The following is a 27,937-nucleotide window of genomic DNA, read 5'->3' as shown; positions in this document are numbered from 1 at the left end:
CTGTGCTGACACTTCTCTTTCAGGGGGGAGGAGAGGAAAGGGAAAATGGGTCCCCCTGTGTGGAAGAGCTGGTTGGTGGCTACCTCAACCCTAGTGTCTGGTCCTCTAGCCTGGGTCTTTCCTGCAGACAAGTTCAGAGCACAACTTGGAAGGACCACAGGAGTAGTAGATCCTGCTAGGGATGGCTGAAAGAGGCAGGGAGGGAAAAGAACTTTCTTTTTTAAGATTTTATTTATTTATTTATTCATTCATTCATTCATTCAATCATTCGAGACGCAGAGAGACAGAGGTAGAGGGAGGAGAAGCAGGCTCCCTGCAGGGAGCCCGATGTGGGACTCGATCTCAGAACCCCAAAATCACGACCTGAGCCGAAGGCAGATGCTCAACCACTGAGCCACCCAGGTGCCCCAGAAAAGAACTTTCAGGAGTAATTGGATTTCTCCAAAGGGACCCCTCCCCCAGCCCCAAAGGCCTCCCCTCGGCACGTTCTTTTTCTCCCCTACAGTGACAGGCCTCGGTGACCCAACAGTGATGATGCCCCTGGGCTTCCTTCCCATTTCCCCCTCCTTAAGACCCTCTCAAGCAGTCCCCACGCCCCGCCCCCGGGTGGGGCCCAAGGACTTGGGGGCGGGGACTGAGGCGAAGGGGCGGGGCTGCGCGCTAAGCACATCCCCGTTGGCTCTCGGGGGCGGGCCCAGCGGCGGAAGTGGCGCCGCGGGGAGATCCTGTTCCGCTCGGAGGCTCGGCCGGGGCTGCTGAGCCGGCCTGCGGCTGGGGCAGGAAGACCCCGGGCGGTGGCTGACATGGGACAGGTGGGTCCGGGGGGTCCCTGGGCCGGGTGGTACGAGGGCTGTGTCTTGTCAGCAGATTCCGGCTCCCTGCCCGGTGTCCGTTGTTGGCTCCGTCCGACCCTTCCCGCACCCGCCGCGTCCCAGGTTCCGCCCCCTTCCTCGTCTCGGCCTGGCTCCGCCCCGCGCGGAGTTGGGGGGCGCTCCCGCGCTGACCCTCCGCGCCCTCCCCCCGGGAGCGCCGGGGCAGGGAGTCCGGGATCGCCCCCCCAGCCTCGCTCTTCGCTCTTAGGGGAGAGGCGAGGCACGAGATCGGAGTGTTAGGGGGCAGGAGTTGGCGTTGGGCCGGGGTCAGGGTCTGTGAAAGACGAGGAAGCCCATCTACGCGGTCCGGGAGCTCTGCGTCTCACGGTCACCCTGTCTCCCCCAACTTCCTTTGAAAACGGCAGTGGATGACTTTCCTAACTGACATCAGAAGGACCCTTTAAAGAGTCTTTCTTGAGTTTTTAGAGGGGCGTAACACCAGTGACACTGGTTCCTGGTTGACATAGCTGGCCCGCGCCCCCACCGCCCCCGCGCACCTGGGCGTCTGTCTGCGTCTCCTTGTGTTTTCTTCCACCTGTTCTGACGGTAGAGGTACCGCTTCACGCTCTCGGCTCCTGCCCAGCTCCCACTCCATACACTGAATTGTGATGGTCTCGTCCCCTCTCATGGCTTCAGCTTTACATCATCCAAATACCCGAAAGGCGCTCAGACCCGCCTCTTCCTTCAGCGCAGTCCCTCCCTGGAGCCCCAGACTTGGCCAGCCAGCTCCCAGTGGACAGCACCTCAGCTGCAGCTCACTTGAAACTGGCCAGCACCCCCCCCCCACCTCACCCCCGCAGCAAACGCATTCTCCCTCTGCCATCCCATCCCAGCGTGAGACCGGGAAATTACATTTCCTCTTCTCCCTCAATTCTCCCATCTGTGAGGTGGCCGATCCAGCTGACTTCCTGAACGTGCTGCAAACCTGGTCCTATGCCTCCACCTCTTCTGGTACCATCTTGATGTGTTTCTCACCAGGATCAACTGCAGTGGCTTCCCAGCAACTTCCAGTCATGACTGCCTGCAACCCAGTCTCCAAACTACCTCTTGTGATCCTTTTTTTTTTTTTTTTTTTAAGATTTATTTATTTATTCATGATAGACATAGAGAGAGAGGCAGAGACACAGGCAGAGGAAGAAGCAGGCTCCATGCCGGGAACCCGATGGGGGACTCCATCCCCGGTCTCCTGGGCCAAAGGCAGGCACTAAACCACTGAGCCACCCAGGGATCCCCTGATCCTTTTTTTTTTTTTTTTTAAAGTAAACTCCTGACTGAGCCAGCCAGGTGCCCTTCTTACTCTTTTAAAACTCAGATCTCATAGTGTTACTTCCTCGCTTAAAACACTTTGTTGGAGTCCCATTGCTTGTGGAAAAAGGCTGAATCTTTAGCACAATTTACAGAGCTCTGTGTTCTGATCTCTTTCCTGCCAGTCGCCTAAGTGCACCCTAAAGTCCAGTAACATGGCACGGAAGGCTATGCTTGTCCACAGCTTGCAATTTTGTGTCTCCATACCATTGCACACCAGCACCTCTGCCTGGGAAGACCCTTCTGCTCTTTATCTGCCAGGCTACCTTCTAATTTTCAGTGCTCAGCTCAGGCAGTACCACCTCTGGGTTGAATTCCTTGTTCACCCCATCCCCCGACTCTCACTCCTTCACTCCCTCCAAGACTTACTACTGCCCCCTGTGTCCCTGCAACACTATCCATAATAGAGCAGTGGTTGAGAGTACAGACTCCTGATTCAAACTTTGTGGGTTCTGATACTGTTTTATGACCCTGATGAATAAAGTGCCTCGGTTTCCTCATTTGTAAAAGGAGGTAGCAACATCCCTACCTCAGAGAGTTACTGTGAGAATCAAATGAAATAATGTATGCATAGGGCTTAAATCACTGAGCGTGTGAATGCTCAAAAATAAATGTTAGTGGTTATTGCTTGTGTAAGAACGTTTTAGAGCAGCAATTGTAATTTTTAATTTTGTAAATTGCTTGAGGACAGTTGATGTGTCTGGCTTCTCATTCTGTGCCAGAGCCCCCAAACCTGGCTTTTTGTCAGTAAATAAAATGATGTGTTGGAGAGCATGGGGGGCAGGATCTGGATTTATTGAGTGAGGATTCAAGAACAAAAAAGACTCAGACCTGATGTTAGTCTGCTCAGGAAATGACTCTGGAAATGAATGAATGTTACATGGCAAGCATCAATTCTATGGAAATGTACACAGAGCTCTGGGAATCCAGGGGAGAGAAGGGCCAAGAATGGCTTCCCAGAGGAGCTGACAGTCAGTGAGGGACCTCAGGGCAAGAGAATGAACTTACCAGAGGGAGATAGAGACCAGGGTGGACTCGGAGAATGGGCAGCTGGGTCCTCTGGACAGAGTTCTTGCAGGAGGAGGGCTAAAGTGGGTGGAAGGGCAGAGGCAGCCTCTTCTGCCGAGGTTAGGGGTTCCTTTCCTCACTTGGCCATGAGGAGGTGTCCCCTTGTTTTCAGAGCCTGTGGAGACCATGCCCAGGGGAGGTCTGAAGGCGTGGTGCCTGGTGTTTGGGGTCAAGGCCCCTGGGATAGATAGCCAGCTAGCAGGCCTGTGCTTTAGACCAGAATCTGGGCCTTTGCTCAGGCTATTTTGCCTGCCCGGAATGCTTGACTTCCTTGCCTGTGGTTGATATGGATTCTTCAAGGCCTGGGTCAGATGGCTCCTCCTCTCTGTGGCTTTCCCACCCTCACCCACTGCAGCCTGGGTCAGATGCTCCCTTCTCTGAGAGCCCACGGTCCATTGTTTGTTCCTCCCTGAAAGCGCTGATTACAGTGAGGCACTTTGTTTTATTTATGTGTGAGCTTCCCTCACCAGACCGAGAGCCTCTGAATGGCCCCCAGGGACTAACAAGTGTCTGGCATGCTGTAGGCTCTCAGTTCATATGCTGCATGAAACTGAGCTCTCGTGTACCTAGAACAGGGAGGAAGTGTAGGGGAGACCTCATTTGTCAGCTCATACTTGCTTCCTTGAGTGGTAGAGATTGTTGGCTCCATTTACAGATGAGGAAGCTGAGACTCAAGTAAGGTCAGTGTCACTCAGCATGAATTTCAGGAACTGTCTCTTGACTCCAGGTCCACAGCTGTCTCTGAGAAACTGCCTCGGTCTCCCAGCCCCCCAAGGGGCGGCTCCCACCTCTGTAAGACAAGGGACAAATGGGGCATCCCATCTGACCAGTGTGTATCCTCATGAACTTTTTCTAGCCGATCTAGAGGCTGATCCTGGCATTTGTGTGGTCAGATCTGGTGCTGGGAGGGGTCTGTGCTGAACTCCCTTCTGCCCATGGAGCCTTCCCTTGAATGGGCTGACAGGACTGAGATCTCTCCCGGAAGATTACTGACCTTTTCCAGACTGACCTTGAAAACTTAACCTCCTTAACTCCCAAGTTTTTTGCAGTAGCACTATGGGCGGGTGGGGCCTGACTCACCAGCCCCTGAGTAGGCAGGAAGTAGGGAGAGGGGTCTTGTCATCCCAGAGATGAGGCACCCCCGACATTTAGCAGGGCCTGGCATGTGGAGGCGGCAGGAGGGCTGAGGAGATCTTAGTCTGTTAGGGTTTTTCAGTAAACTGTGCTGCCAGAAAGTCTGGGCTGGTGGGGGCACTGTACAGTGATGAATGTAGTTTCCATTTTGGCTTGACTCTTCCCCTTTCCACTCCTCCAGAAGGAAGGGAGAAATGAAGCCTGTCTTGTGTCATCCTCTCCTTAAACTCCTCCTTCTGCAGGGAACTTCCCAAACTCTCTGTCAGTGGGTTAGGGTAGGGGCCAATAAGCCAGCTGGGCCAGGGCTGATGGCATGGGCCACTGAGCCCAGAAATACACTAGAGCCTGCTCTGTGCTGCCCTGGGTGAGCTCTCTGAGGCCAGGGCCCATTCTTCCATCCAGCAGTGTACGTGGGACCCTTGGTTTGGGCAGAGTGCCGTGTTACACATGCCTGGCCCAGGCCCTGCCTTGAACACTGTACCCATAGCCCCTAATAGTAGTCCTATAGCTGCTGTTAATTGAGCATAGACACTTTGCATGTATTCTTTCTTTCTTCTTTTTTTTTAAGATTTTATTTATTTATTCATTCATTCATGAGAGACCCAGAGAGAGGGGCAGAGACACAGGCAGAGGGAGAGGCAGGTCCATGCAGGGAGCCCGATGTGGGACTCGATCCCAGGACTCTAGGATCGCGCCCAGGGCCAAAGGCAGGCACTAAACTGCTGAGCCACCCAGGGATTCCCCCGCATGTATTATTTCTAACCTTTAGTGGTTCTGTGAAGTGGTCACTATACTATCCCCATTTTATAGGATGAGGAGACCGAAGTTTAGAGAGATTCGGTGATTGAATAAAGGGTTCAGAGCCTAATAATGAATGGTCTCAGCTTTTGACTCCAGGTCTGAGGCCCAGCTGCCAAACTCTTGCCTTTTCCCTCATTCCAGGGTGGACATTATGGACCCATAGAACAGTTAACCTCCTAGAGATGTACTGTGGCCATACACTGTGACCCAGGCCTACGGGCTCCAGGAAAGATGACTCTGAGCCTCAAGTCTAGCTGCTTGATGAGGATAGTGCTGAGCCTAAGTCCTGAGAGCTGGGGTTGGGGGAGCCTGGAGGGTGAGGGAGAGCTTTGGCCAGGAGGTGGCATTAGAAATGGACGCTAGAGAGTCGGTGTTCTCTCCTGGGGGAAGAGGTCACTCTAGAATGCAAAAACAGGGAAGTGAAGGCACAAAAGGGAGACCTGCCAGCCATGGTGTATCCTGGGAACAGCCAGTGGTCAGGAAAGTATCAGAGGAGGGCAACCCCGGTGGCATAGCGGTTTAGCGCTGCCTGCAGCCAGGGGTGTGATCCTGGAGACCCGGGACCGAGTCCCACGTCAGGCTCCCAGCATGGAGCCTGCTTCTCTCTCTGCCTGTATCTCTGCCTCTCTCTCTCTCTCTCTCTCTCTCTCTCTCTCTGTCTCAATAAATAAAATCTTAAAAAAAAAAAAAAAAAAGAAAGTATCAGGGGAGGGGATGAAGGATCAATCCCCATAGCAAGAGAGGAATGCAGGAGGGAGCACGTCTTTCCTCTTGACCTTCCCTATCCAAGGAACTTAGCTTACATCCAGTCTTTTCCCTGTAAGTTGGTGCTCAGGAAAGGGAGGGGAATGGCCCCCATGCCTGAGGTTGTCCAGGAAGCCAGTTCCCCTTGCCTGCTGGTTGGGAAGGTGCCTGGACTCCACATGGGGCAAGACACCAGTGGAGGGTGGATCCAGCTCTGGGAGAGACAGTTTGCACAGAGAGGGGCTGCTCCTTCACGGCTAGGCAGGACTATGTACCCCTGTGCCTGTGCTCATGCTGCTTTAGGGAAGGGTGTATTAGTTCGACACATTACCTGAGTATCTTCTGTGACCCTGGTACCGCTCTGGGTGCTGGACACACAGCATGGAGCAAAGCAAGAGTGTTCCTGCCCTTGTGAAGTTTGCGTTATAGAAGGAGAAGACAGGCAGTAAATGCAGACTAGTAAACGTATACTATGTCTGGGGTGATAAGCTCTGTAAAAGAGAATAAAGCAGGGTGAGGGGATGAAGAGTGGGAGCCAAATAAGTTCAGGGAAGGCTTATCTAAAGGGACATTTTTTTTTTAAAGATTTATTTATTTATTTATTTATTTATTTATGATAGACATAGAGGCAGAGACACAGGAAAAGGAAGAAGCAGGCTCCATGCCGGGAGCCCGACGCGGAACTCGATCCCGGGACCCCAGGATCGCGCCCTGGGCCAAAGGCAGGCGCCAGACCGCTGAGCCACCCAGGGATCCTAAAGGCACATTTACAGAGACCAGAATAGAGGGAGCACTACAGAGACCTGAGGGAGGAGCTTCAGACAGGACAGTGGGTGCAAGGGTCATGGGGTGGGAGGCTGCTTGATGTGTCCAATGAGCAGAAAAGGACCAGTGTGGGTGGAGCAGAAGGTTCCAGGGGAAGAGGCCTGGGAAGAGGGGGCTTGTAGGCTATGATGGAGACTCGGCCTTTACTCAGGGTGAATTGGAAGCCATTGGGGGTTTGCGGTACTGGGGAGCTGTGGTCTGACCTACCAGGATCCCTCTGGCTGCTGTGTTGAGAGCAGACTTGACGAGGGCAAGGAGGTGGTCAGGAAGCTGTAGCAGGTAAGAGGTGATGATTTGGACACAGTGACGGCAGTAATGGTGGTGAGCATTGGGCAGATATACTGGCTGGGTTTTGAAGGAAGAGCCAGTAGAATTTGGTGATGGTTTGGCTTTGGAGGGCTGGGTGCTGGACTCTCTGCGGTTTCTCACTGGGTGGCCAGAAAGCTCTTTGGGATCTTTTGACATCTGGCTCCTTGGCCAGCAGAGGCCCTGGGGTCAACTCTGCCCCATCCTGCTTGGGGAACTGTGGACAGGCCTCTTCCAACTTTCTGTCTCCTCCGCCCCATCTTCATCTCCGCAGCTCCTGGTGGGGGTTGTGAGGAGTAAAAGAGAGGTGTCTGCAGGGTGCCAACGCAGGCTACTGCTAGACCAGATTTGCATCTTGTGTGCTGGCTCCTCAGGATGACCCACAGTCCTTTTTGATCTGCTATCCTACCCTCCCTGAACAGCTCCCTCCCATGCTGATCAGTGGCAGGACACAGACCAAAGCCACCATCTTCCACACCCAGAGCCTCGTCCTCCTGCCCATCTGTGGATTCTCCACTCACCTGGACATTGCAGGGGTGGCTTGACCCAGAACTGTCCTAGTCCTGGCCTGAAGCCATGTCCTGGTGGCAGTCAGAGCTCAAGACTATGTCTTCCTCTAAAGAAGAGAAAGGAATGTCACACTAGCCGATCCTTATGCAGTGATCACTCTGTGTCAGGAACTGTTCGAGGCTATTGTATTTATTAAGTTATTTAATCTTTATAATGTCTGGAAGAAGCGGGTGCCATTGTCACCCCCACTTTACAGAGGAGAAAACTAGACACAGAGGGGTTCAGTGAAAGTACAGCAGGAATCCAGGGTTTGAAGTTTCTCTGGGCTTGGAGTCCAGTTCTTTCTCAGCTTTACTGATTTCTCCTGATTTGTACGGAGATAGGGACCCCACTGGGAAGCCTCCCTGGCCAGTAGGGGTCTAGTTGCTCACATTCTTGAGGAATACAGAGTGAGGGAGATGTTGAGAGCCTGTGTCCACTGTCCCATTGACCTCGAGAGAAGGTTTGGAGAAGCCACACTGCCCAGAAATGTAGGTCATTTGTGGATACAGATGAGACTTGGTCTCCCTACCCTGGGGTCACAGCCTAACTTTGCAGAATAAGCCCTTGCTGGACCTGGTATGGTTTGGCCTGCCTTCTGGAGGTCAGGGGATGGGAAAGGGCAAGGAGCCTCAGAGGCGACAGTGGTAGCAGTAGCCAATATCTGCTAAGCCTTTACTCTGTGGTGCCAGGCCCTGTTCTAGACATTTCAGATGCATCTCTATGGGGCATCCCAGGTAGCTCAGTGGTGCGCTGCCTTCAGCCCAGGGCATGATCCTGGGGACCCGGGATCGAGTCCCACGTCAGGTTCCCTGCATGGGGCCTGCTTCTCCCTTTGCCTGTGTCTCTGCCTTTCTCTCTCTTTCTGTGTCTCTCATGAATAAATAAATAAATTAAAAAAAAAAACAAACAGATGCATCGCTATGTCCTTCGATGCCCCAGATAGCGGGCTCAAGACTGGGTATTCCCAGTTTCCAGATGTAGCCTCTGCAGCTTGTATGGTAAGTACATGGCATAGTTCATATTGTAGGCTTGCCATGGCCAGGTATGAACTGCAGGCAGGCAAGGTGTTGAGCCATAGAGGTGGCTTGAGCTTCTGGTCTGGGCTGTGACAGAGCTGGCGCGGACCCCATCTGTGCACCTGTCCCTTATGAGCTGGGGAAATGGGGAATGGAGGGTGACTGCAGTGGGGCCCGGCACTAGTAGGAAGCAGTAGTGTTGGAGGTCGGCCCTGGTGTTTCCCCTGAGAGCCTGTGCAGGGAGCCAGGACGGCCCCTACATCCTGTTCCCCGCCCCCTCCCTCCCCCCAACTCCTCCTGCAGCCTGGGAATTCACCTGTGCCTGGACCTAGAATGACTTGGTCCATTCTATCCACAGACAGGGAGCCCGGATGCTAGACTTGAGAGAGCTTGCTGGTCACCTGGAGGGGGAATTGTAGAACTCACATTTGAACTCAGGCCTTTGATGATTTCATTATATGTCATTGTAGTGTGTAAGCCCCCCAACACACACACACACACACACACACACACACACACACAGGCACAATGTCCCCCTTACCTGAATGGCTTTACCAGCTACTTGTTCCATCTCAACCACCACTCACCAAGTACCTACCATAATTCTTCTTGACACTTACATAAATGCCAGCCCTGGGAGGTAGTGGTTGTTGCTTTTTTTCTTTTTTTTTTTTTATTGTGGTAAAATATACAGAACATACAATTTATCATTTTAACCTTTTTTTTTAAAAGGATTTTATTTATTTGAGAGAGCCTGAGAAAGCATGAGCGGGGAGTGGGGGGCAGGGGTAGGGGAGAGGGAGAAGGAGAAGCAGACTCCCCACTGAACAGGGACCCTGAGATTATGACCTGAGCCAAAGGCAGGTGCTTAACTGACTGAGCCACCCGGGCTTCCCCCTCCACTCCCATTTTAATTATTTTTAAGAGCATAGTTCCAAGGCATTAAGTATATTAACGTTGCCTTTATTTAACGCATCTGAGGAAACTAAGTCTCAGAATGGTTATGTTTGCTCCAGATTGCTCAACTCATAAGGGCAGACTGAGATTTGAACCCTGACCTCAGAGTCCAGCACTCTTGCCATGATACCAACTGCCTACTGTTGTCTGCCTTGAGTCTGGGACCTACCCGAGAGCTCCTCTTGCAGTCTGGCCAATACTGGCATTTCCTGGGGTAAGAGAAGGCCTGGTGGGCCTGGGGGCCCATGCCCACCCCTCCCCTTTGTCTCAGGAGCTGAGAGAACAGGTGTAATCCACTGTGCCCAGAGTGGACTGCTGCCTCCCCCTCACCTCTCTTTCCCTTGCAACCTGGAATGATAAAACCTCCAAATGTCTCACTCCCTTCCCCAAACCTTAGCAGCTCTGCTTCTCCTATAACACATGTCAAGTGAGTATCAAGTCTACGGCCAATCCCACGTGGACTCCTTCACCCCACTCTTGCTGTTCCACTCCCGACACCTGTGAAGGTGCTTAGGTGGGGCAGGTGACAGCAGGGGCTAGGCTCCATATGAGTATGAGGTGCTGCTCCCAGGGCACCGGGGGTGGCCCTGCTGTCTCCAGCCTATGACACTCATTCCTGCCTCCTTCTCAGGATGGTTGGCACGGTGGGGTGGAGGCCAGGCCTCACTGTTCTGCTAGCAGCTACCACCTTCCTCTGTCAAGGCCAGGGAACCAGAGAACGGGTGCTTTGGGGACCGCTAAGGGCAGTTCCAAACAGATGATTTCCACCTCTTAGACCGGCAGGTGGTCTGATGGAGCTCAGGGACCTTTTGAAGTCATTTAAGCAGAGAGTTTTCAAATGAGGCCCAAGGAGGTGCTTCCGGGGTGACTCTGGGGTTTGAGGAATGGCTGCCCAGTGGGGCTGTCTGTGGCTTCCTTCTGTGGCAGGACCTATAGCAGTCCCGTTTTTTTTTTTTTTTTAAGATTTTATTTATTTATTTATTTATTTATTTATTTATTTATTTATTTATCTATCTATCTATCTATCTATCAGAGAGAGAGAGAGAGAGAGTACAAGCAGGGGGAGCAGCAGAGGGAGAGAGAGAAGCAGGCTGTCCGGTGGGCAGGGAGCCTGATGTAGGGCTCAATCCTAGAACCCTGGGATCGTGACCTGAACTGAAGGCAGATGCTTAACCGACTGAGCCACTTAGGGGCCCTGACAGGCCTGTTTTTTTATCTTTTTTCTATATTAAGGTTCTAAGTAAGGTGTTCTTTTCTATTTTTTTTTTTTTTAAGTTTCTCTTGTTTGATAAAGGGGGTTGGAAAAAAACACTGACATTTTCCCCCAGATAAAGAAACAGGGACTTGGTAAGGATTTGCCCAGTTACTCAGGGTTATGGCTGCCCCAAGACTGGGGCTCAGGTCTTCATTTCACTGGTGCTCCTTCTACTCTACAAGCTCTTGCTTCTTTGGATTCTGAGCAGCTTTTGTGGTGCAGGGTGATAGAGAACTGCCACCCCGCTGCCGCTTGGCCAGCTGCCCCCAACCCTGCTTCAGAGGCCCAGTTCCTGGCTCCCACACACTCCTCTGTCTGCAGCTCTCCCAGGCTCCCCCAGCACCTTTGCTCTCAGCCCCCATCTGTGTCTGTCACTTCAGCAAGGATGTCGGCATGTGTGAGTGTCAGTGCTATTGCTGCTCCAGGGGCATCTCACACCAGGCTCCTGCCAGCAGAGTCCTGTCCCCAGGGAGGGAGGGAGAAAGCTAAGGGAAATGCCAGGCAGACTTGGGAGCAGCCTGGGAAGTAGGGAAGCCACGGCATCCTGCAGGCATCCTGCAGTGAGATAGAGAAGAGGGAGAGAAGAAGAGGGAGAGAAGCAGAGGGGGAGAGAGAGAGAAGAGGGAGAGAAGCGAGAAGAGGGAGAGAAGTGGAGGGGGAGAGAGAGAAAAAGAGAGAGAGAGACAGACACACACTGGAGGAAGGGAAGGTGAGACTGAGCTGGTGGCACTGGAGACAGACTCACAGATGGGAGAGGCTTGGAGAAGACCCATAGAGATGGACGCGGGAGGGGGGCAAAGAGACACGAAGGTGGAAAGGTGGTTTGTGAGAGAGACAGGAAGGAGGGAGAGAAATGGAGACAGGTCTGGCAGCAGACAAGAGGGCTATTAGAGACAGGGAAATGTCACCCGCCCTGGAGCTGTGGCCCTGTCACAGTGAGAGATGCGCTGAGTGTTCTATCTGGCACTAGGTCCAGCTGATGGATGTTGGGGAGGTCCTGTTGTCGGCAGCCTGTCACATCTGCTTTCTGACTGCCTCCTTCCAGAACTGGGCTCAGCTTTCCTTCAGTACCCGCCAAATGAGCTAGGCATGGCGACCCCAAGAGTGTGCTTTGTGGGGGTGGTCTTGTGCTGATGCCTCTACTGAGAACAATCAGCACCTGTCTGTTGGGGCTTGCACAGAGGCAGAGGGATCGACAAACTGGCTTGCTCAGAATCCCCTCCGAGTCACAAATGGGGAGCTTGTTTGGGACCTGAAAGATGGAGGGGCCCCAGAAGGTGATAGACCTAAAAAAGGTATGAGGGGATAGGAGATGGGGGTGGGCGGGTAGAGATGGATTAGGTCTTACCTTCCTGGGATCAGAAACCAACATCCAGGATTTCCCTCCCACTGGCCCCCAAACCTGCCTCCTGGTGATGGCATGAAAGAAGATTCAGGAAGACTCCAACGAAGCCCCAGAAGCACAGGCACCACCACACTGAGCCAGCTCCCCTCTGGCTGTAGGCTGAACCTTTTCTTCCTCCACCCAGGGGACAGGGCCTCTTCAGGCTCCTTGCCAGCACATTGGTGGAGCAGAGACCTTGGGCCTGGGGGCCACATGGCAGGGAGGGAGTCCTCTGGGCCACTTGCCTCTAGAGTTCCTAAGAGTTTTGACCCCATGGTTGCACAGGCAAGGAATGGTTCAGTCTGCTCCCCCTTCAGTCTTTGCTACCTTATCTGTGAAATAGAATGAGCCATCCTGGGACACCTGGGTGGCTCAGTGGTTGAGTGTCTGCCTTCGGCTCAGGGTGTGATCCCGGTTTTCTGGGATTGAGTCCTGCATCGGGCTCCCTGCATGGAGCCTGCTTCTCCCTTTGCCTGCGTCTCTACCTCTGTGTGTGTGTGTGTGTGTGTGTGTGTGTGTGTGTCATGAATAAATAAATAAAATCTTAAAGAAGGGAAGGAAGGAAGGAAGGAAGGAAGGAAGGAAGGAAGGAAGGAAGGAAGGAAGGAACCTTGGAAGGAAGGAAGGAAGGAAGGAAGGAAAGAAAGAGCGAGCCATCCTGCCCTTTGTGGGCATGGGTACAGGATTCTGTGGGCAGTGGAGCTCTGGCCGAGCCTCAGGCAGTGGCTAGTTCTCTTTAAGGTTTGCCCCATCTCTCAGCTGCATAGCCTGGAGCTGAGGACCAGGAGAGCCTCTGGAGCACCTATTTACTCAGCAGGCAATTATTCAGCACCTACTAGGTGTTAGGCATTGTGCTGGGCGCTAGGAGACAGCAGTGACTGTCTAGTGAAAGCCCCACATCTGCAGTTTGCAGAACAAGGAGTAAGACCACTGCAGAGAGTGACAAGCTCAGGAAAGCCCCTAATAGAGCAGGACTACTGCAGGAGGGTGGGGGCTCTGAGAAAGGGAGGGTTTTGGAGCTGATTTTTGGAAGGACTGAGATGGGGAGAGCTAGGGGCGAGGCCTGGAGGCAGGACCAGGCTGCCATATAGAGAGACCAGGGTGGCTGTGCTGGTGACCCCGCCTGTCTTGTGAGAGGAGCCGTCAGAAGAGCTGGCAGGGCTTGGACTGGAGGGCTCAGGCATGGTTAGGCCAGTGTTTGGAAAACCTTTCTCTGGCTGTTGGGAGAGGTGTTGTTGCATTGCAGGGTGAGAGAGGCAGCCTGGAGACTAACCCGTTAGGCTGGTTGTAGCGCCAGGGAGAGGAAGGTGGCTGGGCCCATCATGGGGGTGGTGGGGGTGGAGGTAGAAGGGATTGAGATGTCCTTCCCCTGTAGCTGTCCCAGGCGGTGCACTCAGAGACGCTGCTCTAGGAAGTCCCTCCCAGTTGCCATGGATTAGGGGGTGGGAGGGTAGGGCTGGCTGCTGGGAGGGAATGTGGCTTTGTGCTTGGCAAACAAAGAACAGAGCTTGGGGCCCTCTTCTCCTGGGGGTGGGGGCAGGCCCGAGAGGCTGTTGACAGGGCCAGAGGCTGAACCACGGGGCTGGGCTTGGCAGGAACAGGCGGTGCCCTCGAGCAGCGGGGAGGACCCCAGACCCCTCCAAGGGTGAATTGTGGGGTCGCTGAGCTTTGCAGGTGGTGGTGGTGAGGGGGGATGAGGAAGAGGGATTCTCAAACCCCTCCAGCTCAGAAATGGGGCTGCTGGAGAGAATTTGGGCTTACAAGACCCCAGGCTGCCCTGGGGTTGGGATGGGAGAGAAGGCAGATGTGTTTAGGAGCAAACAGGGTCCTGGGGGAAAGAGGTTAACGGGACCTCCAGGCCCTCAACCCCAGAGACCTGACCCCACTGCCCCGCCTCCCCCAGCCTTGCAGCTGAGGCCCCGCCTTCCCCGCCTGGAGGTGGGGGCCCAGCAGGATGAACAAACTGTCTGGGGAGCTGGCCCGCGACTTGGAGCGCAGCCTGCCAGCCGTGGCCTCCCTTGGCTCATCGCTGTCCCACAGCCAGGGCCTCTCGTCGCACTTCCTCCCACCACCTCCAGAGAAGCGCCGAGCCATCTCTGATGTCCGCCGCACCTTCTGTCTCTTTGTCACCTTCGACCTGCTTTTCATCTCCCTGCTCTGGATCATTGAACTGAACGTGAGTGGGCCCAAGACTGGGGTGGGAAGGGGTGGGATGGGGTGGGGTGGGGGAGTCACCGGGGCCTCACCTACTCTAACTGCCCCCTGGGAGGGTGCCACATGGGCAGGGTGGCTTTCCCAGTAAAAGGGAGAATGGGAAGATACAATTAGCTGTTCTCATCTTCCAAAGAAAGTGGAGCTCAGAGGGCTGGAGTCATTTGTCTAGCAAGTATGTGAAGAAAGGTAGAATTTGAACCTAGACCCTCAAGCTGCAGAGTTCACACTCCTGACCTCTGCGCCAAACTGCCCTCTAGTGGACACTCCTGAGGAAGGAGGAGAGAGCCCAGTGGACTGTGGCTGAACTATTGAAACCTTTGCCTTCTTTCTGGCCGATGTTGCTCTCTGGTTTCATTTATTCATTCATTCATTCACCCATTCACTCAGCAGTTTTCGAATCCCTGCTGTATCCCAAGCACCATGCTAAAAGCAGAAGATATGGTGGGAGGGAACCAGTAAAAAAAACCTCCCAGGTCCTGGTGGTGCCTAGCTCTCTCCCTCCCCATTTTGGACAATCATCCAGTGCACCCCGCAGTTTGGCCTCAACAGTCTTGGTGAGATGCTGCTTAGCAGCCTGGAGATCGAACACCCTCTCAGTGCTGGGTCAACACCCTGCTCCCCCTGTGCAGTGCTTGGCCAGCTGGTGATGGGACCTGATCTCCAGGCATTGACAGGCTAGAGCAGAACCTGACCACAGAGGCAGGAGCCATGAGAACAGAGCATCCCAGGCTCGTCAAGCCCAGCTTCTAGTCTGTATTCACTGTGAGATCACAGCAGGGAACTCGGCTTCTCTGAGCCTCCCCTTGTTTTCCTTCTGCAGAATGGGTCAGAGTTCAGGATAGCAGGTGCCCTTCCTGCGAGTCTCAGTCTCAAGCTCAGGTGACAGGAAAATGATGACTTTGTGGATAGAACTGAGGAGTTTGGTGGAAGGGCTGGTTTAGGGATGAAGAGGACAAGTTTGATTCTGGACAGGCTGAGCTGGAGGGCTCTGGGGGTGACTGTCCTTTGTGCAGAGATGAACTGGCACCTCGCACTAGATTGAGCCATGGGGGACCTTAGGGGCCATCTTTACCAATGAAAAAGCTGCGGCTCCACAAGGTCCAGGGCTGTTTGAAGAGCTTCTGATGTCTTAGGCATTCTTTTTTAACAACAAAATTTTTTTTTTAAGATTTGTGTATTTATTTTAGAGAGAGAGACACACACACACAGAGACGGGCAGAGGGGCAGAGAAAATCTCAAATAGACTCCACGCTGAGCATGGAGCCCAATGCGTGGCTCGATCTCATGACCCTGAGATCACGACCAGAGCCCAAATCAAACAGACACTCAACTGACTGTACCACCACCCAGTTCCTATCCCCCCACCCCTGAGTTAGTCATTCTTCCTTTTGAAGAGTCCCATCCAGCATCAAAGCAAGCACTAAAATTCACCCACAGCTCTCATTCAATATATATTTTCTTGCCAGCAAACAGCTGGAAAAACTTTGGTAATTTTACTTCTGAAATTATCTGGATGCACTGGCTGTAATAGCTCAGCAGTCATCATGCATACTTGGGAATTCTTGCAAATCGGGAAAAGTCTAATCTCCAGATTGTTTTCTTTTCTTTTTTTAAATTTTATTATTTATTTGAGAGCAAGTAGGAGAGACAGAGCAGAGCAAGAGAGCACAAGCAAGGGAAGGAACTGCAGAGGGAGAGGGAGAAGCAGAAGCAGACTCCCCTGTGAGCAGGGAGCGTGACTCCGAGGCTGGATCCCGGGATCATGACCTGAGCTGAAGGCAGATGCTTAACCGACCGAGCCACTCAGTTGTCCCTCCATATTGTTTTCTTTCTTTTTTTTTTTTTTACGTTTTTTTTTTTATAAGATTTTATTCATTTATTCATGAGAGACACGGAGAGAGAGGCAGAGACAGGCAGAGGAAGAAGCAGGCTCCATGCAGGGAGCCTGATATGGGACCCGATCCCGGGTCTCCAGGATCATGCCCTGGGCTGAAGGAGGCGCCAAACCGCTGAGCCACCAGAGCTGCCCCCTCCATATTGTTTTCAAATGTAATGAAAAGTTTAGAATGCTGGACTTAACCACTAGTGGAGGTAGCCATAATGTTTCACTTGATAGACAATTAATATGTGATCAATTTTCAGTTTTGTGATTTTCTTTTCTTTTTTTTTTTAAGATTTTACTTATTTTTTTTTTTAATTTTTATTTATTATAGTCACAGAGAGAGAGAGAGAGAGAGAGAGAGGCAGGCAGAGACACAGGCAGAGGGAGAAGCAGGCTCCATGCACCGGGAGCCCGATGTGGGATTCGATCCCGGGTCTCCAGGATCGCGCCCTGGGCCAAAGGCAAGCGCCAAACCACTGCGCCACCCAGGGATCCCAAGATTTTACTTATTCATGAGAGACACAGAGAGGCAGAGACATAGGCAGAGGGAGAAGCAGGCTCCCTGTGCAGAACCCAATGCAGGACTCGATCCCAGGACCCTGGGATCATGCCCTGAGCCGAAGGCAGATGCTCAACCACTGAGGCATCCAGGCGTCTCGTGATGTTATTTTCATATTTTGGAGCATATATGTTTTTAGTTCTTTTTTCTTTAATTAATTGTTTTTTAAATATTTATTTATTTATGATAGTCACACGCACACAGAGAGAGAGAGAGAGAGAGAGAGAGAGAGAGAGAGAGAAAGGCAGAGACACAGGCAGAGGGAGAAGCAGGCTCCATGCACCAGGAGCCTGATGTGGGATTCGATCCCGGGTCTCCAGGATCGCGCCCTGGGCCAAAGGCAGGCGCCAAACCGCTGCGCCACCCAGGGTTCCCTGTTTTTAGTTCTTGAATAGGCTGGGTGTTGCCCAGTGGATATAAGGGCCCCAGCAGGGTTACAAGAGCAACACAGGGTCTTGCAGCCAGAGGCTGGCAGGGGCTAGAACTTGGCTCCCCTGGGTCAGGACACCGTCAGCAGCTGCACATGCCCAGGCAGAGGGAGACCTCTGTGGGACAGCAACTGTTAGGGGTCAGAGAGGTTGTGGAGCCCAAAAGGGAGCAGTCTGAAGAGTCAGAGGAGGACCAGGCTGGGGTGGGGGGTGGCTCATGAGACTCCATGGGACTCAGGGTGGTCCTGAGGTTGAAGCACAGGGGCAGGGGCATTCAAGCATCGATGAGGGGGCTGCCCAGACTGCTGACTCTTGGGAACTTGATAAAAATTCCAGAGGCTCCTGAGATTTGGACTCAGTGGTCTGAACATCTGTATCTTAATAAGCCCCACCACCTCAATTTGGATCACCTACCAGAGATTAGAAGCTCTAGTCTAGGTGGTCGTGAAGGGTCTTAACTTTCTAGGCTCCTGGGCTCCATTCCTTGGAGTCCCCTTGTGTCCTCCCTCTCCAGGGGCCTGGTGCCCCCACCTGCAGAAGCTGAGGCCTGCCATCCCATTCCTCCTGAGAGGTCAGGCTGCATTCTGGCTCTCGGTATCCATCCAGATCCTCTCTTTCCCCAGCCAAGGTGTCAGGAGTCCCATGGAAAATGTATGGGTGGCTGGGGCAGGGACAGGGGTGAGGACAAGTCTGCTCAGTCTGTCTCTGTTGCTAGCCATTCTCTCTAGCAGCATGATGGATTTTGCCCATTAAGCACAAACCTAATCAATTGATTTGCCACCTGGGGCTCCGTCTGACACCACTGCCCATCCCCGGTCCCCATCACCCCAGATGGATGGTTGGCTGGGAAGATGGAGCACCATAATGGAGAGAGGGACATGAGATTATGTGAGACACAGGCTCCTGGTACCCAGTCTGCCAGGCCTACCTGCCTGCACAGGGCCTTTCACCCCCCCTGCACGGCCCCGAGGCCCTCCAAGCCTCCCCCTTCCCTGAGCAGTGTGCCCATAAGTGTCAGTGCTGGAGGCAGGCCCTGCCCATCTAGGTTGCCTGGGTGCTTGGAGGAATGATAGGAGCGCTGGGGCCTCAGGCCTTTGGCTGAGCTCTCGGTGTTTGGGGGAGCCTCCTTGGGCAGTGGCTCATCCTCTCCAGGTTCCACATGCCCCCACCTCGTCCCCATTCCCAAAGGTGAAGGCACCCCTGGGGACTTGGTTCTACCTGCAGAGCTGTTCGTATCTCCCTCTTCCAGACCAACACAGGCATCCAGAAGAACCTGGAGCAGGAGATCATCCACTACAACTTTAAAACTTCCTTCTTTGACATCTTCGTGAGTGGCCTTCGGGACTGGGTGAGATGGTGCAGGGACAGAGATGGGGCAGAGATGGTGCAGGGACGTGACTCTCTGGCTGGATTCTCTTCTTTCTGCATCATACATCCTAGTCTGATCAGGGAGACTTGTTTCCCATCCTTGGGGGGCCCTCAGTATTCAGAAAGTTCTGAAACAAGGACCTCCCTTCAGAAAGCCCCAAGTATGAGGGGGAAAGCATAGACCCTGGTCCATGACGGTCACATCTGAATCATCCCCAAAGAAACACTGACTCAGCCCTTCTCTCCCAAGGCATGCACTCCCACATGGAGGGAACCTAGGGGAACAGGACAGGGGTGGAGGGGGTCAGCTTTCAGCAGGAGTAGGGGGCATTGGCTTGCCTGTGATGGCTTGTGTGTGCTCCCCCCACCCCCACCAGGTCTTGGCCTTTTTCCGCTTCTCGGGACTGCTCCTGGGCTATGCTGTGCTGCGGCTCCGGCACTGGTGGGTGATTGCGGTAAGACACCCCTCTGCCGGCAGCAGAGGCCTGGGGGCAGGGGTGAGCCCTGGTGGGGCTGGTGCCACAGAGGGTGTGGAAGAGGACTCACTCCCCAGCCCATTTTCCCTCTCCTCTCCCCTGGGCAGGTCACCACACTGGTGTCCAGTGCATTCCTCATTGTCAAGGTCATCCTCTCTGAGGTCAGTGGCTCAGGGTCTGGCTGGTCTGGCCAGCCTCTAGCGCAAGGGACCAAGGGACGGGCTTCTCCTAACAAGGGGCCCTTTCTCTGATTGGGGTGAGGGGGGAATCCTGTCCTTTGATATCTCCAAGGAATCCTCTTCACCGGCTTCTTCTTTGTGCCCTTCTGCAACCCCAAGAACAAAAAGCTGTTCTGCTAGCCTCACCTCAGTTTTTCCTGCTGCAAAATTAACCCCATCTCAGACCACTGCCACAGGAGGTCCCTCCAGCTGGTCCCAGGAGCAGGAGGGGGGTGTGTGGCAGCGTCGGTAGTCCTGAAGTGGGGACTCTGTGTTTGGGATGGCCCTCTACTGTGGAGCTCAGCCCCCTCCCTCCACAGCTGCTCAGCAAAGGGGCCTTCGGCTACCTGCTCCCCATCGTTTCCTTTGTCCTTGCCTGGTTGGAGACCTGGTTCCTTGACTTCAAAGTCCTACCACAGGAAGCTGAAGAGGAGAGATGTGAGTGCCGGGGAAGGGGGTGGTGAGGGTCATCACAGCCCCAGAAGAGGAGAGTTTCAGGCATGAGAGCAACTTCTGAGCTCTCTTGCCAACTTTGAACAGTCTCCAAGAGCCCCCTCCAAGGGTGAGCTTGGAGTGGGGAGACCCTAGGCTGCTAAGGCTTGACTGCCCTTGCTCTGGGACAGTGGCTGTCCATGTCAATTCCCCCAGGGTATCTTGCTGCCCAGGCTGCTGTCGCCCGTGGACCTCTGCTCTTCTCTGGTGCTCTGTCTGAAGGCCAGTTCTATTCACCCCCAGAATCCTTTGCAGGTGAGGGCTGGCAGGTGGGGAACTCCTTCAGGAAGGGTCATTATGAGGAGTAGGTTGGCTGTGTCTGTTCGTTCTATTCCTTCTTTCAGCTCCCTGGGGAAAGCACACAACCCTCTCCCTGTCTATCCCCCCGCAATCTTGTACATGAACCCCACTACCTCCCCACAGTCTGTCCCCATGCCTTCCTATTGTCATCTGTGCTTGTTTTCTGCAGGGTCTGACAATGAATCAGATGAAGACGTTGGGAAGAAAAGCTTCTCTGCCCAGGTATTTGGCAGCCTACTCCCACCTGACCTTTGGAGTGGGCACCCCAGAGAAGGTGTCGGTGCTGGGCTCAGCAGGGTGGGCAGGGGCTTCCCCACAGAGGGTGGACCTCAGGCGGCCTGAAGGCCAGTCAGTGTGCACCTGAGTGTCTGCCCCACCGTCGGTCCGGCCCACCAGGCTGCCTCATACCTGGGCCCCAGAGGGGAGCAATCATGGCCATGGCCCCTGGGGACCCCAAGGGCCGAAGAGACCAACCCAGACTCCATGTATGTGGAGTATGTAGAGAAAGAACTGGCCATGAACAAGGTGGTGGGTGGGCCCTAGGCTGATCCCTTCCTGCCTCTCCTCCCTGGCCAGGAACGGGAGTACATCCATCAGGGAAAGGAGGCCATGGCAGTGGTGGACCAGATCTTGGCCCAGGAGGAGAACTGGAAGTTTGAGAAGAACAATGTAAGAAATCCCTCTCCCACCTGACCTGCCCACATGTGATGGGAGTTTTTGCTGGCTTTTCTGAGGCCTGAGAAGCCCAAGGATTGCAAGGGTTGGAACCGTATTCCTGTGCCAGGAGAGGGGGCTGGGCCCTGGGGTCATCACTTGGCAAGAGGTGGGGCTGGATACTGGATTGGATGTTTCCCTGCCTCCCTGCCCCACGCCCAACCCATCCTCTGCCCCCTGCTGTTCTCCTCACTCAGCTTGGCTTTGAAGGGGAAGCCAGGCTTCTGCCCTGTGTCCGGTATTTTGTTTCATAATCAAAACAACATTATCTAAAGAGATGGCAGTGAGCTTGGGGAATGCGGACGTGTCCTGTCCCTCTGTGGCGGTCCCTCTGGGAGCTCTAGCTTGCCTTGTGGTACGGCAGTGCTTCTGTCCTCTAACTTGATATCGAAAGCCTTTCTCTCGTTGCTGGACGTTTGTCAGAACCACTCTTTTTTAACGGCTGCCTGAGTATCGCCAAACTCCTGAAGTTTTCTACCCTGAGCTGTGAAAAAGCTGCCCTTTTGGGGCACCCATTCCTCCTCTACCGGCCCACCCTGCCCCCAGCCTCCCCTTGCCCTCTGCCCACCTCCCCGTCACCCTTCTTCCCCTGTCACAGGAATATGGGGACACTGTGTACACCATCGAGGTCCCCTTCCATGGCAAGACATTCATCCTAAAGGTGAGTGAGGGAAGCAGGTGTCCTGAAGCCTCCTGCTCTGCCTGAAATTCCAGGAAGGGGCTAAGGGGCCTCCTGGCAAGTTTCTCCCCACCAAGAGGGAAGGGCTGGTATGCCCAAGCACTTGTGGGACCACCCAGGCCTCTGCCCACCCTGCCCCAGACCTTCCTGCCCTGCCCCGCGGAGCTGGTGTACCAGGAGGTGATCCTGCAGCCCGAGAGGATGGTGCTGTGGAACAAGACGGTGACTGCCTGCCAGGTGAGCCGAACCCGGGGGCCCGGCCTGGCCACGTCTCAGGGCGGAGGCAGAACAACACAGCAGATCAGGATGCAGTTGTACCGCAGCAGGACCAGTTACCCCTGGGAACCTGGGTCATATCATTGAACTACTCTGTGCCTCAGCTTCCCTGTCTGTAAAATGGAGATGGTGATAATGGCGCCTGCTGGAGAGGGTCAGGAGATGGAGAGGGAGCATGCATAGCCCAGCCCCAGGCCTGGGAGTGGCTCTCAGTAAAGGGACCTGGGCAGAGAAAGGCTGGTCTGGGGGCTCCCTGAGATGCTGTGACCCTGTCCCTGGGGTGTTCCTGGGCTGGGCTGTCCCCTCACATCTCCCCTGATGCCTTAGATCCTGCAGCGAGTAGAAGACAACACCCTCATCTCCTACGATGTCTCTTCGGGGGCCGCGGGCGGGGTGGTCTCCCCCAGGTGAGTGCCACCAAGCCCCTCCTCGCAGGCAGGCCTCCTGCCCTTGGATCACGGGCTTGGCTCCCTGCTCCCCTCTAACCCTCCCACCCCCTAGGGACTTTGTGAATGTGCGGCGCATTGAGCGGCGCAGAGACCGGTATGTGTCATCGGGCATCGCCACCACCCACTGCGCCAAGCCCCCAACACACAAATATGTCAGGTGAGCCTCACCTTGCCTGGGGGCATCCCAGCTGGCCCCTTCTCTGGTGGCTATGAGGGCAGGGTAGGGTACGGCGTGGACGGCTGGGCGCTTTCTCCTGCTGAGACTGCCTGCCTGTCCCCTGTTCTGCTGGGCTCTGCCCCTCTCAGCCCCTTGCCCTGCTAATCTGCTCTCCCTCCTGGAGACCGTGGGATTAAGGGCTGGAACCACACTGCCCAGGCTGGAGGGCAGCCCTACGAATAGCCTGAAGATAGGGAAGGAGGCTGGGAGCCATGCGGCGGTGCTGCTCCAGGCGACCTGAGCAGAAGGCTCTGTGTTCCGGAGCTTTACTTCCCTGCCTGAGGAGCATTGGGCCCCGCCACCTTGCTTGTCCCTGGGCATCTTCAGGTTCTCCTGATGTCTAACCTTAGATCTCAGTGCTGTAGATGGCTTCCTCCCTGATTGCCCATGCTCCCCATCCTTCCTGAGGTTCCACAGGGAGCAGTGTGCATTGAGTTTGAGATTTGATATACCAGACCCCTGGGTGATGAGCAAGCAGGCCTCTTTCTGGGTGCCAACTTCCTTATCTGTGGAGTGGGCTTGAGGGTGTCTGATGGAACTGTGGGGGAGCTGACTGGTGATGGGATGTGCCCTGCCTGCCTCCTAGGAAGGCACCCCCAGCACCGCACTATTCCCCGAGTTAGGCAGGGGTGAGAAACGCATGCACAACCCACCCCTCCCTGGACAGAGGATGCTGGCTGCCGCTGGGGGTGCACAGACATCGGCAGGCTGTAGAAGGGGCAGTTGGGCATCCCGTGGTACAGGTGGGGGGCTATATCCCCCCGCTGTATCTGGGACACCTGTTCTGGCCCCTGCTCAGGCCAACTGGCAGCTGCTAGACCAGTAGCTCCTTTCCCAATTTCACGCCAGGCTAGGATGAGCCAAAAATGGGGTGTGGGGTCAGGTTGGAGGCCTTGCCTGGCTCCAAGGTACCCCGTTAATGATGCTTTTCTCTTAGGGGAGAGAATGGCCCTGGGGGCTTCGTCGTGCTCAAGTCAGCCAGTAACCCCCGAGTCTGCACCTTCGTCTGGATCCTTAATACAGATCTCAAGGTGGGGGTGCTGGGGCAGCAAGGCTGGCTCAGTACAATAGAGGGGACTTGCTGGGGGACCTTGGGGTAGGGTCTCCTGTCAGGCTTAGGACCTCACCTAGTCTGCCTCCTACCTTAGGCTAAAGTTTGGGGTTGGGTCAAGATGGTCTCCTGAGTGGCTGGAGGGCCTGTACCTCCGCTTACCTCCGACTCTCGAGGCCCCAGGAGTGGTGGCCGACTGCCAAGCCAGCCCCTCCTAGGTCTGTTTGTGTGACGGTGCCAAGAGCCAGCACAGCGTGTTCTTTTCTGCCAGGGCTGAGGGGGAGAGGGGTGGCTCAGGCTACGTTCCAGAGCCGCACCTGCACCTGCTGCTCTGGCCCAGGGTACATACCCCCCACCCCCCACCCCTGCTTCTGAGGGCAGGCCATCCGGAAACCGCTTCTCCCCTTCCCGTAGGGCCGCCTGCCCCGGTACCTCATCCACCAGAGCCTCGCGGCCACCATGTTCGAATTTGCCTTTCACCTGCGGCAGCGCATCACAGAGCTGGGGGCCCGGGTGTAACCATGCCCCCTCGCCACCCTGCAGGCCGGGGTCCTGTCACCACAGCCTTCAGAGCCTGAGCGGGGGCCAGTGGGGCTTCCCGAGGCCCACAGAGGACCTGGCCTCACGCAGTGGGGAGGAAGAAGTGCCCTCCTGTGGCAGCACCTTGGCCCCAAGCTGCCACCCCCACTGTGCTTCGCTGTGCCTGGGAGCCGCGGCTGTGAGCAGGTCGTGAGGTCAGGCATCTGGACTTCAGGGCTTGGCCGCTGTTTATACAGGGACTGGCCCTGCCTCTGGGGGAAGAGATCCACTGGCCCCTCCGTAGCCAGGGGCAGGATCTGGAATGGGAGCGTCAGACTTGGTCGGGGAGGGCCAGATCCCTGAGCCGGACAGGGATCAGGGTGGCCTTGGCATCAGCCTTAAGGTGTAGGAGCCCCTTCGCCTGCCTGCTCTCATTGTGGATTTTTAGGATTATTTAAAGGGTCTGGGACCTTTTTCCACATGCACTTGTAAGGGAGCGGGTGGTAGGTGGGGGTGGTGGGTGCTGGCAGTGAACCTCTGCCACTCCCAGTTTTTCTCCCCTCCTCAGGGTTCCTTGGGGACCTTTGTAATTTGAGCCAATTATTAAAAACAAGCTAAAAAAAAAAAACATAAAAAAACAAAGCCCCTCCTGTCTAGCCTCTTGAGGGAAGAGGAGGGCAGCATTGTGGAGGTGGGGACCGGGCAGGTGAGACATATCCCACACCCTGTCATACCCTCCCAGAGCCAACGGGAGGGCGGAGCCAGCAGGACCCTGTTTCTGGAACCCCCTACTTTCCTGGCTGGTCCAGCTGGACAGATGATTGGTCAGAGAACAACACCCCACCCCCCAGCCCAGCCTCCTGTGAGGGAAGGTCGGTGGAAGGTCTCCTGCCCAGGAATTGGGGGGGAGGCAGGAGAGACCTGGCAGGCTCTGACCGTTCTTGGGGTCCCACAGTCGGCCTGGGGGTAGGGCTGGACTTCTGGGTCACTGAGGCCACGCTGGGATCTCCGTCTCTCTGGCTCCTCACCTGCCCCACCACACTCGCTAGGGGCAGCACAGAGTCAGATCACGGGCAGGGGCCACCACCCTCCCCACCCCGCCCCCCTCCCTGCCAGCCGGCTTCTGGGGGGAAGACTTGCATAGAGCCAAGGTGGGGCAGGGGTCCTGTGTTGGTCCCGCTTAGATACGTGACCCTGGGCAGATCGACCTCTCTGGGCCTCTGTTTCCTGCTTTGTAAAAACGAGACTCGTTATGTTGTAGGGCTGTCAGAAGATTAAAACCAGAATCAGGCCTAGTGTTCAGGAATCAAGAGGACATAGTTCTGCTCCAGGCGGGCACCCACGGGGCTTACCAGCTGCTGGGTGCTCTGCTGTTTCTGCAGGATCTTCTTCTCAGCTCTTGCACAGCCTCTTCCGGTGCCCTTTGCTGTGTCCACTCAGTGATGCCCTTACTTGTCCTCCCCCCATGCCCAGCGCCCTGTGCGCCAGTTCCCTGCACCATGAGCTGCTTCCCTTGAATGCTGGGCTTTCCCAGAAGCTCCCCTGCTCCCCCTGAGTGAGAGCCAGGCCCCTCCCAGGTGGCACAGTGGAGCCGCTCAGGCTGTTGTGAGCAGAAGATGAGGCCCAGAGAGAGGCAGAGGTGGCTTCTTGGTCACCGGGCTATTTACAGCTGGTTTGGGGCGAGAGCCAGATCTGACTCTGCCACTTCTTGGAGCCCCTGGATTCCCATCTCACCTGCCTTGGGGTGGAGTTGGGGATAGAGCTGGGGGCCCCCTCCCACACTTGCTGTTTGCACCCTGACTGGCCTGCCCTGGGAAGCCACTTTTCTGACCACTGGCTGTGGGAAGGCTGACAAAGGCTCATGTGCAGGGTCCCGGTGCAGAGTTAACCACATCATTTCATGCCGCATTTCAGTGCAGTGGTGGCAGTCGAGGACCAGGTCTCGCTGCAGATACCTGAGAGTGGTTACACTGTCCCTTCCTGTCGCGGGGCATGGCTAGGGGCTATGCCCTTGTTCCCAGGCAGAGGAGAGCAGTGGGGGCAGGACCCGGTGGCCTGGTACAGAGCCCAGAGTGGGCCTCAATTTCTGCCACTGTCTGCTCTGTTTTCAGACAGGCCCTTGCCCTCCCTGGGCGAGAGGAAAGGGGCGGGGCAGAGAGCTAGTGCCAAGGTGGCACGAGGCTGGGCATGTGCCTGGCCTCAGACAGTGTCTAAGGAGTGTCAAACACCTGGAGGTGTCACTCTGAGGACCTCTGCCCCCACTGGAGCATCTTGATCTCTTTAGAAGCTGACCGCTGACCCCAGGCGGCAGCTGGAGTCCAGGTACCCCAACCCCCCACCCTGGACCCAGAGTCACCCAGAGTCCCCCATCAGTGAGCCTTGGCTCTGCTTATAGCATCTGACGCCAGAGGGGCTGAAAATAGCCCCTGGAGGAGGTGGAGGAGGGGGCTATTTAAAGGGCCTGGGAGGAGCAGAGCCGAGAGGGAGTGAGCACCGATCATGGCCACTACAGAGCTGAGCTGCCAGGTGTCCGAGGAGGACCGCGAGCGCCGAGAAGCCTTCTGGGCTGAATGGAAGGATCTGACGCTGTCCACACGGCCTGAGGAGGGGTGAGTGCCAGCCGGCTGGGAGTCCCTCTCCCCCAGAACACCCCTCCTGAGCTTCAGGAGGCCAGAGCACAAAGCCCTGCAGAAGTTTCTGGGGGTAGGGACAAGGAGAGGGTACCCCTTCTGTACCCCAGGTCCTGGAAGCCCCAGGGAGCTCCCTGCCCAGCTCATTAGTAGAGGGTAGCAGATTTCAGAAGCTCAGTGTCCCCTCCCGTCTCCTCCCCAGTTGCTCTCTGCACGAGGAGGATTCTCAGCGGCATGAGACCTACCACCGGCAGGGCCAGTGCCAGGCGCTGGTGCAGCGTTCCCCCTGGTTGGTGATGCGTATGGGCATCCTCGGCCGCGGGCTGCAGGAGTACCTGCTGCCCTACCAGCGGGTGCTGCCGCTGCCCATCTTCACCCCCACCAAGATGGGAGCCGCCAAGGAGGAGCGCGAGGACACCCCCATCCAGCTGCGGGAGCTGCTGGCCCTGGAGACAGCCCTGGGTGGCCAGTGTATGGAGCGCCAGGATGTGGCCGAGATCACCAAGCAGCTGCCCCCTGTGGTGCCTGTCAGCAAGCCCGGTGCCCCTCGTCGCTCCCTATCCCGCTCCATGTCCCAGGAAGCACAGAGAGGCTGAGAGGGACAGTGACCTGGGCTCCACTGTGCCCGCCGCGGGCTGGGCCCTTCCTGGCTAGGACCATGGAGGGGAGCTGCTGGCCATGGATGCTTTGTAGTTTGCCCAGAGTTGGGGGCTAGGGGAGGAGGGAGCCAGAGGCCAGGATGCCTGGGTCCCCTGAGTTCCCAAAGGGAGGGGAGCAAAGACAGTGGCCACGAAGGGTAGGGAGCTGGGGGCCAGCACAGCCAAGTGCCCCCCAGCCCTAGGAGAAGGGACAGAAGATGCCGGGGAGGACAAGTGGTCCCTGAGGGGAGTGACCCTGGTCCGGGCCCCGGCTTCAGAGAAGATGAGGATGAGTGTAAGGGGATCTGGAATGCTCTAGGAAGAATTGGAGGAGACTGGAGTGAGGGGGACGTGAAGAAAGCAGAGGGGAGAGTGGAGCCCCCAGCATCCTCTGTTAGCGCTGCAATAAACGCTCAATTGTGTTCCAGACTTTCTGTCTCTTTCCTTATGGGGGCCAGCCCCACCGTGTCCGGCCCTCGGTGCTCACTTCTGGGAATAAGCCTTGCATCTGAGCTAAATATGGCAGAGCCGGTGGGTACACTCCATGCTAGGTGGTGGGGGCAGGGGAGACAGGGACGGAGCTGTAAACAGGGTGGCTGGCTCTCCAG

The 27,937-nt window shown here is 55.5% G+C and overlaps 2 protein-coding genes across 4 annotated transcripts; both read left to right on the top strand.

Annotated features, from left to right (window-relative positions):
• Nucleotides 1-636: 636 nt before the first annotated feature.
• STARD3 (StAR related lipid transfer domain containing 3) lies at nt 637-24,703 on the top strand. 3 transcript variants are annotated; one of them, XM_025995761.2, is made up of 16 exons: nt 675-812; nt 9,640-9,794; nt 14,123-14,395; nt 18,552-18,629; nt 19,048-19,125; nt 19,254-19,307; nt 19,685-19,802; nt 20,013-20,111; nt 20,326-20,378; nt 20,733-20,825; nt 21,469-21,531; nt 21,691-21,786; nt 22,153-22,232; nt 22,327-22,431; nt 23,429-23,522; nt 23,957-24,703. In XM_025995761.2, the coding sequence occupies exons 3-16, from the start codon at nt 14,174-14,176 to the stop codon at nt 24,059-24,061; spliced, it is 1,338 nt and encodes a 445-aa protein (XP_025851546.1). In that variant the 5' UTR covers nt 675-812; nt 9,640-9,794; nt 14,123-14,173; the 3' UTR covers nt 24,062-24,703. The 3 variants fall into 3 exon arrangements, with proteins under 3 accessions (XP_025851547.1, XP_025851546.1, XP_025851548.1); XM_025995762.2 differs by lacking the exon at nt 9,640-9,794 and having other exon boundaries at nt 637-812; XM_025995763.2 differs by lacking the exons at nt 675-812; nt 9,640-9,794 and adding an exon at nt 13,672-13,864.
• TCAP (titin-cap) lies at nt 24,704-27,758 on the top strand. Its single transcript, XM_025995764.2, has 2 exons — nt 24,704-26,670; nt 26,894-27,758. Exons 1-2 carry the CDS (start codon nt 26,561-26,563, stop codon nt 27,285-27,287), a joined length of 504 nt encoding a protein of 167 aa, XP_025851549.1. The 5' UTR covers nt 24,704-26,560; the 3' UTR covers nt 27,288-27,758.
• Nucleotides 27,759-27,937: the final 179 nt, after the last annotated feature.

This window comes from Vulpes vulpes, chromosome 2 (genome assembly GCF_048418805.1).
Source record: "Vulpes vulpes isolate BD-2025 chromosome 2, VulVul3, whole genome shotgun sequence".
NCBI lineage: Eukaryota > Metazoa > Chordata > Mammalia > Carnivora > Canidae > Vulpes > Vulpes vulpes.
This window is presented reverse-complemented; position numbering and strand designations above follow the sequence as displayed.

Coding starts and splice junctions, on each gene's coding strand:
- STARD3 (XM_025995762.2), top strand. CDS start 14,174: ATGAACAAACTGTCTGGGGAGCTGGCCCGCGACTTGGAGCGCAGCCTG. Junction 20,112..20,325: donor ACCCCCAGAATCCTTTGCAG/GTGAGGGCTGGC, acceptor TGTTTTCTGCAG/GGTCTGACAATGAATCAGAT. Junction 22,233..22,326: donor GGCGGGGTGGTCTCCCCCAG/GTGAGTGCCACC, acceptor CCCACCCCCTAG/GGACTTTGTGAATGTGCGGC.
- TCAP (XM_025995764.2), top strand. CDS start 26,561: ATGGCCACTACAGAGCTGAGCTGCCAGGTGTCCGAGGAGGACCGCGAG. Junction 26,671..26,893: donor TCCACACGGCCTGAGGAGGG/GTGAGTGCCAGC, acceptor TCTCCTCCCCAG/TTGCTCTCTGCACGAGGAGG.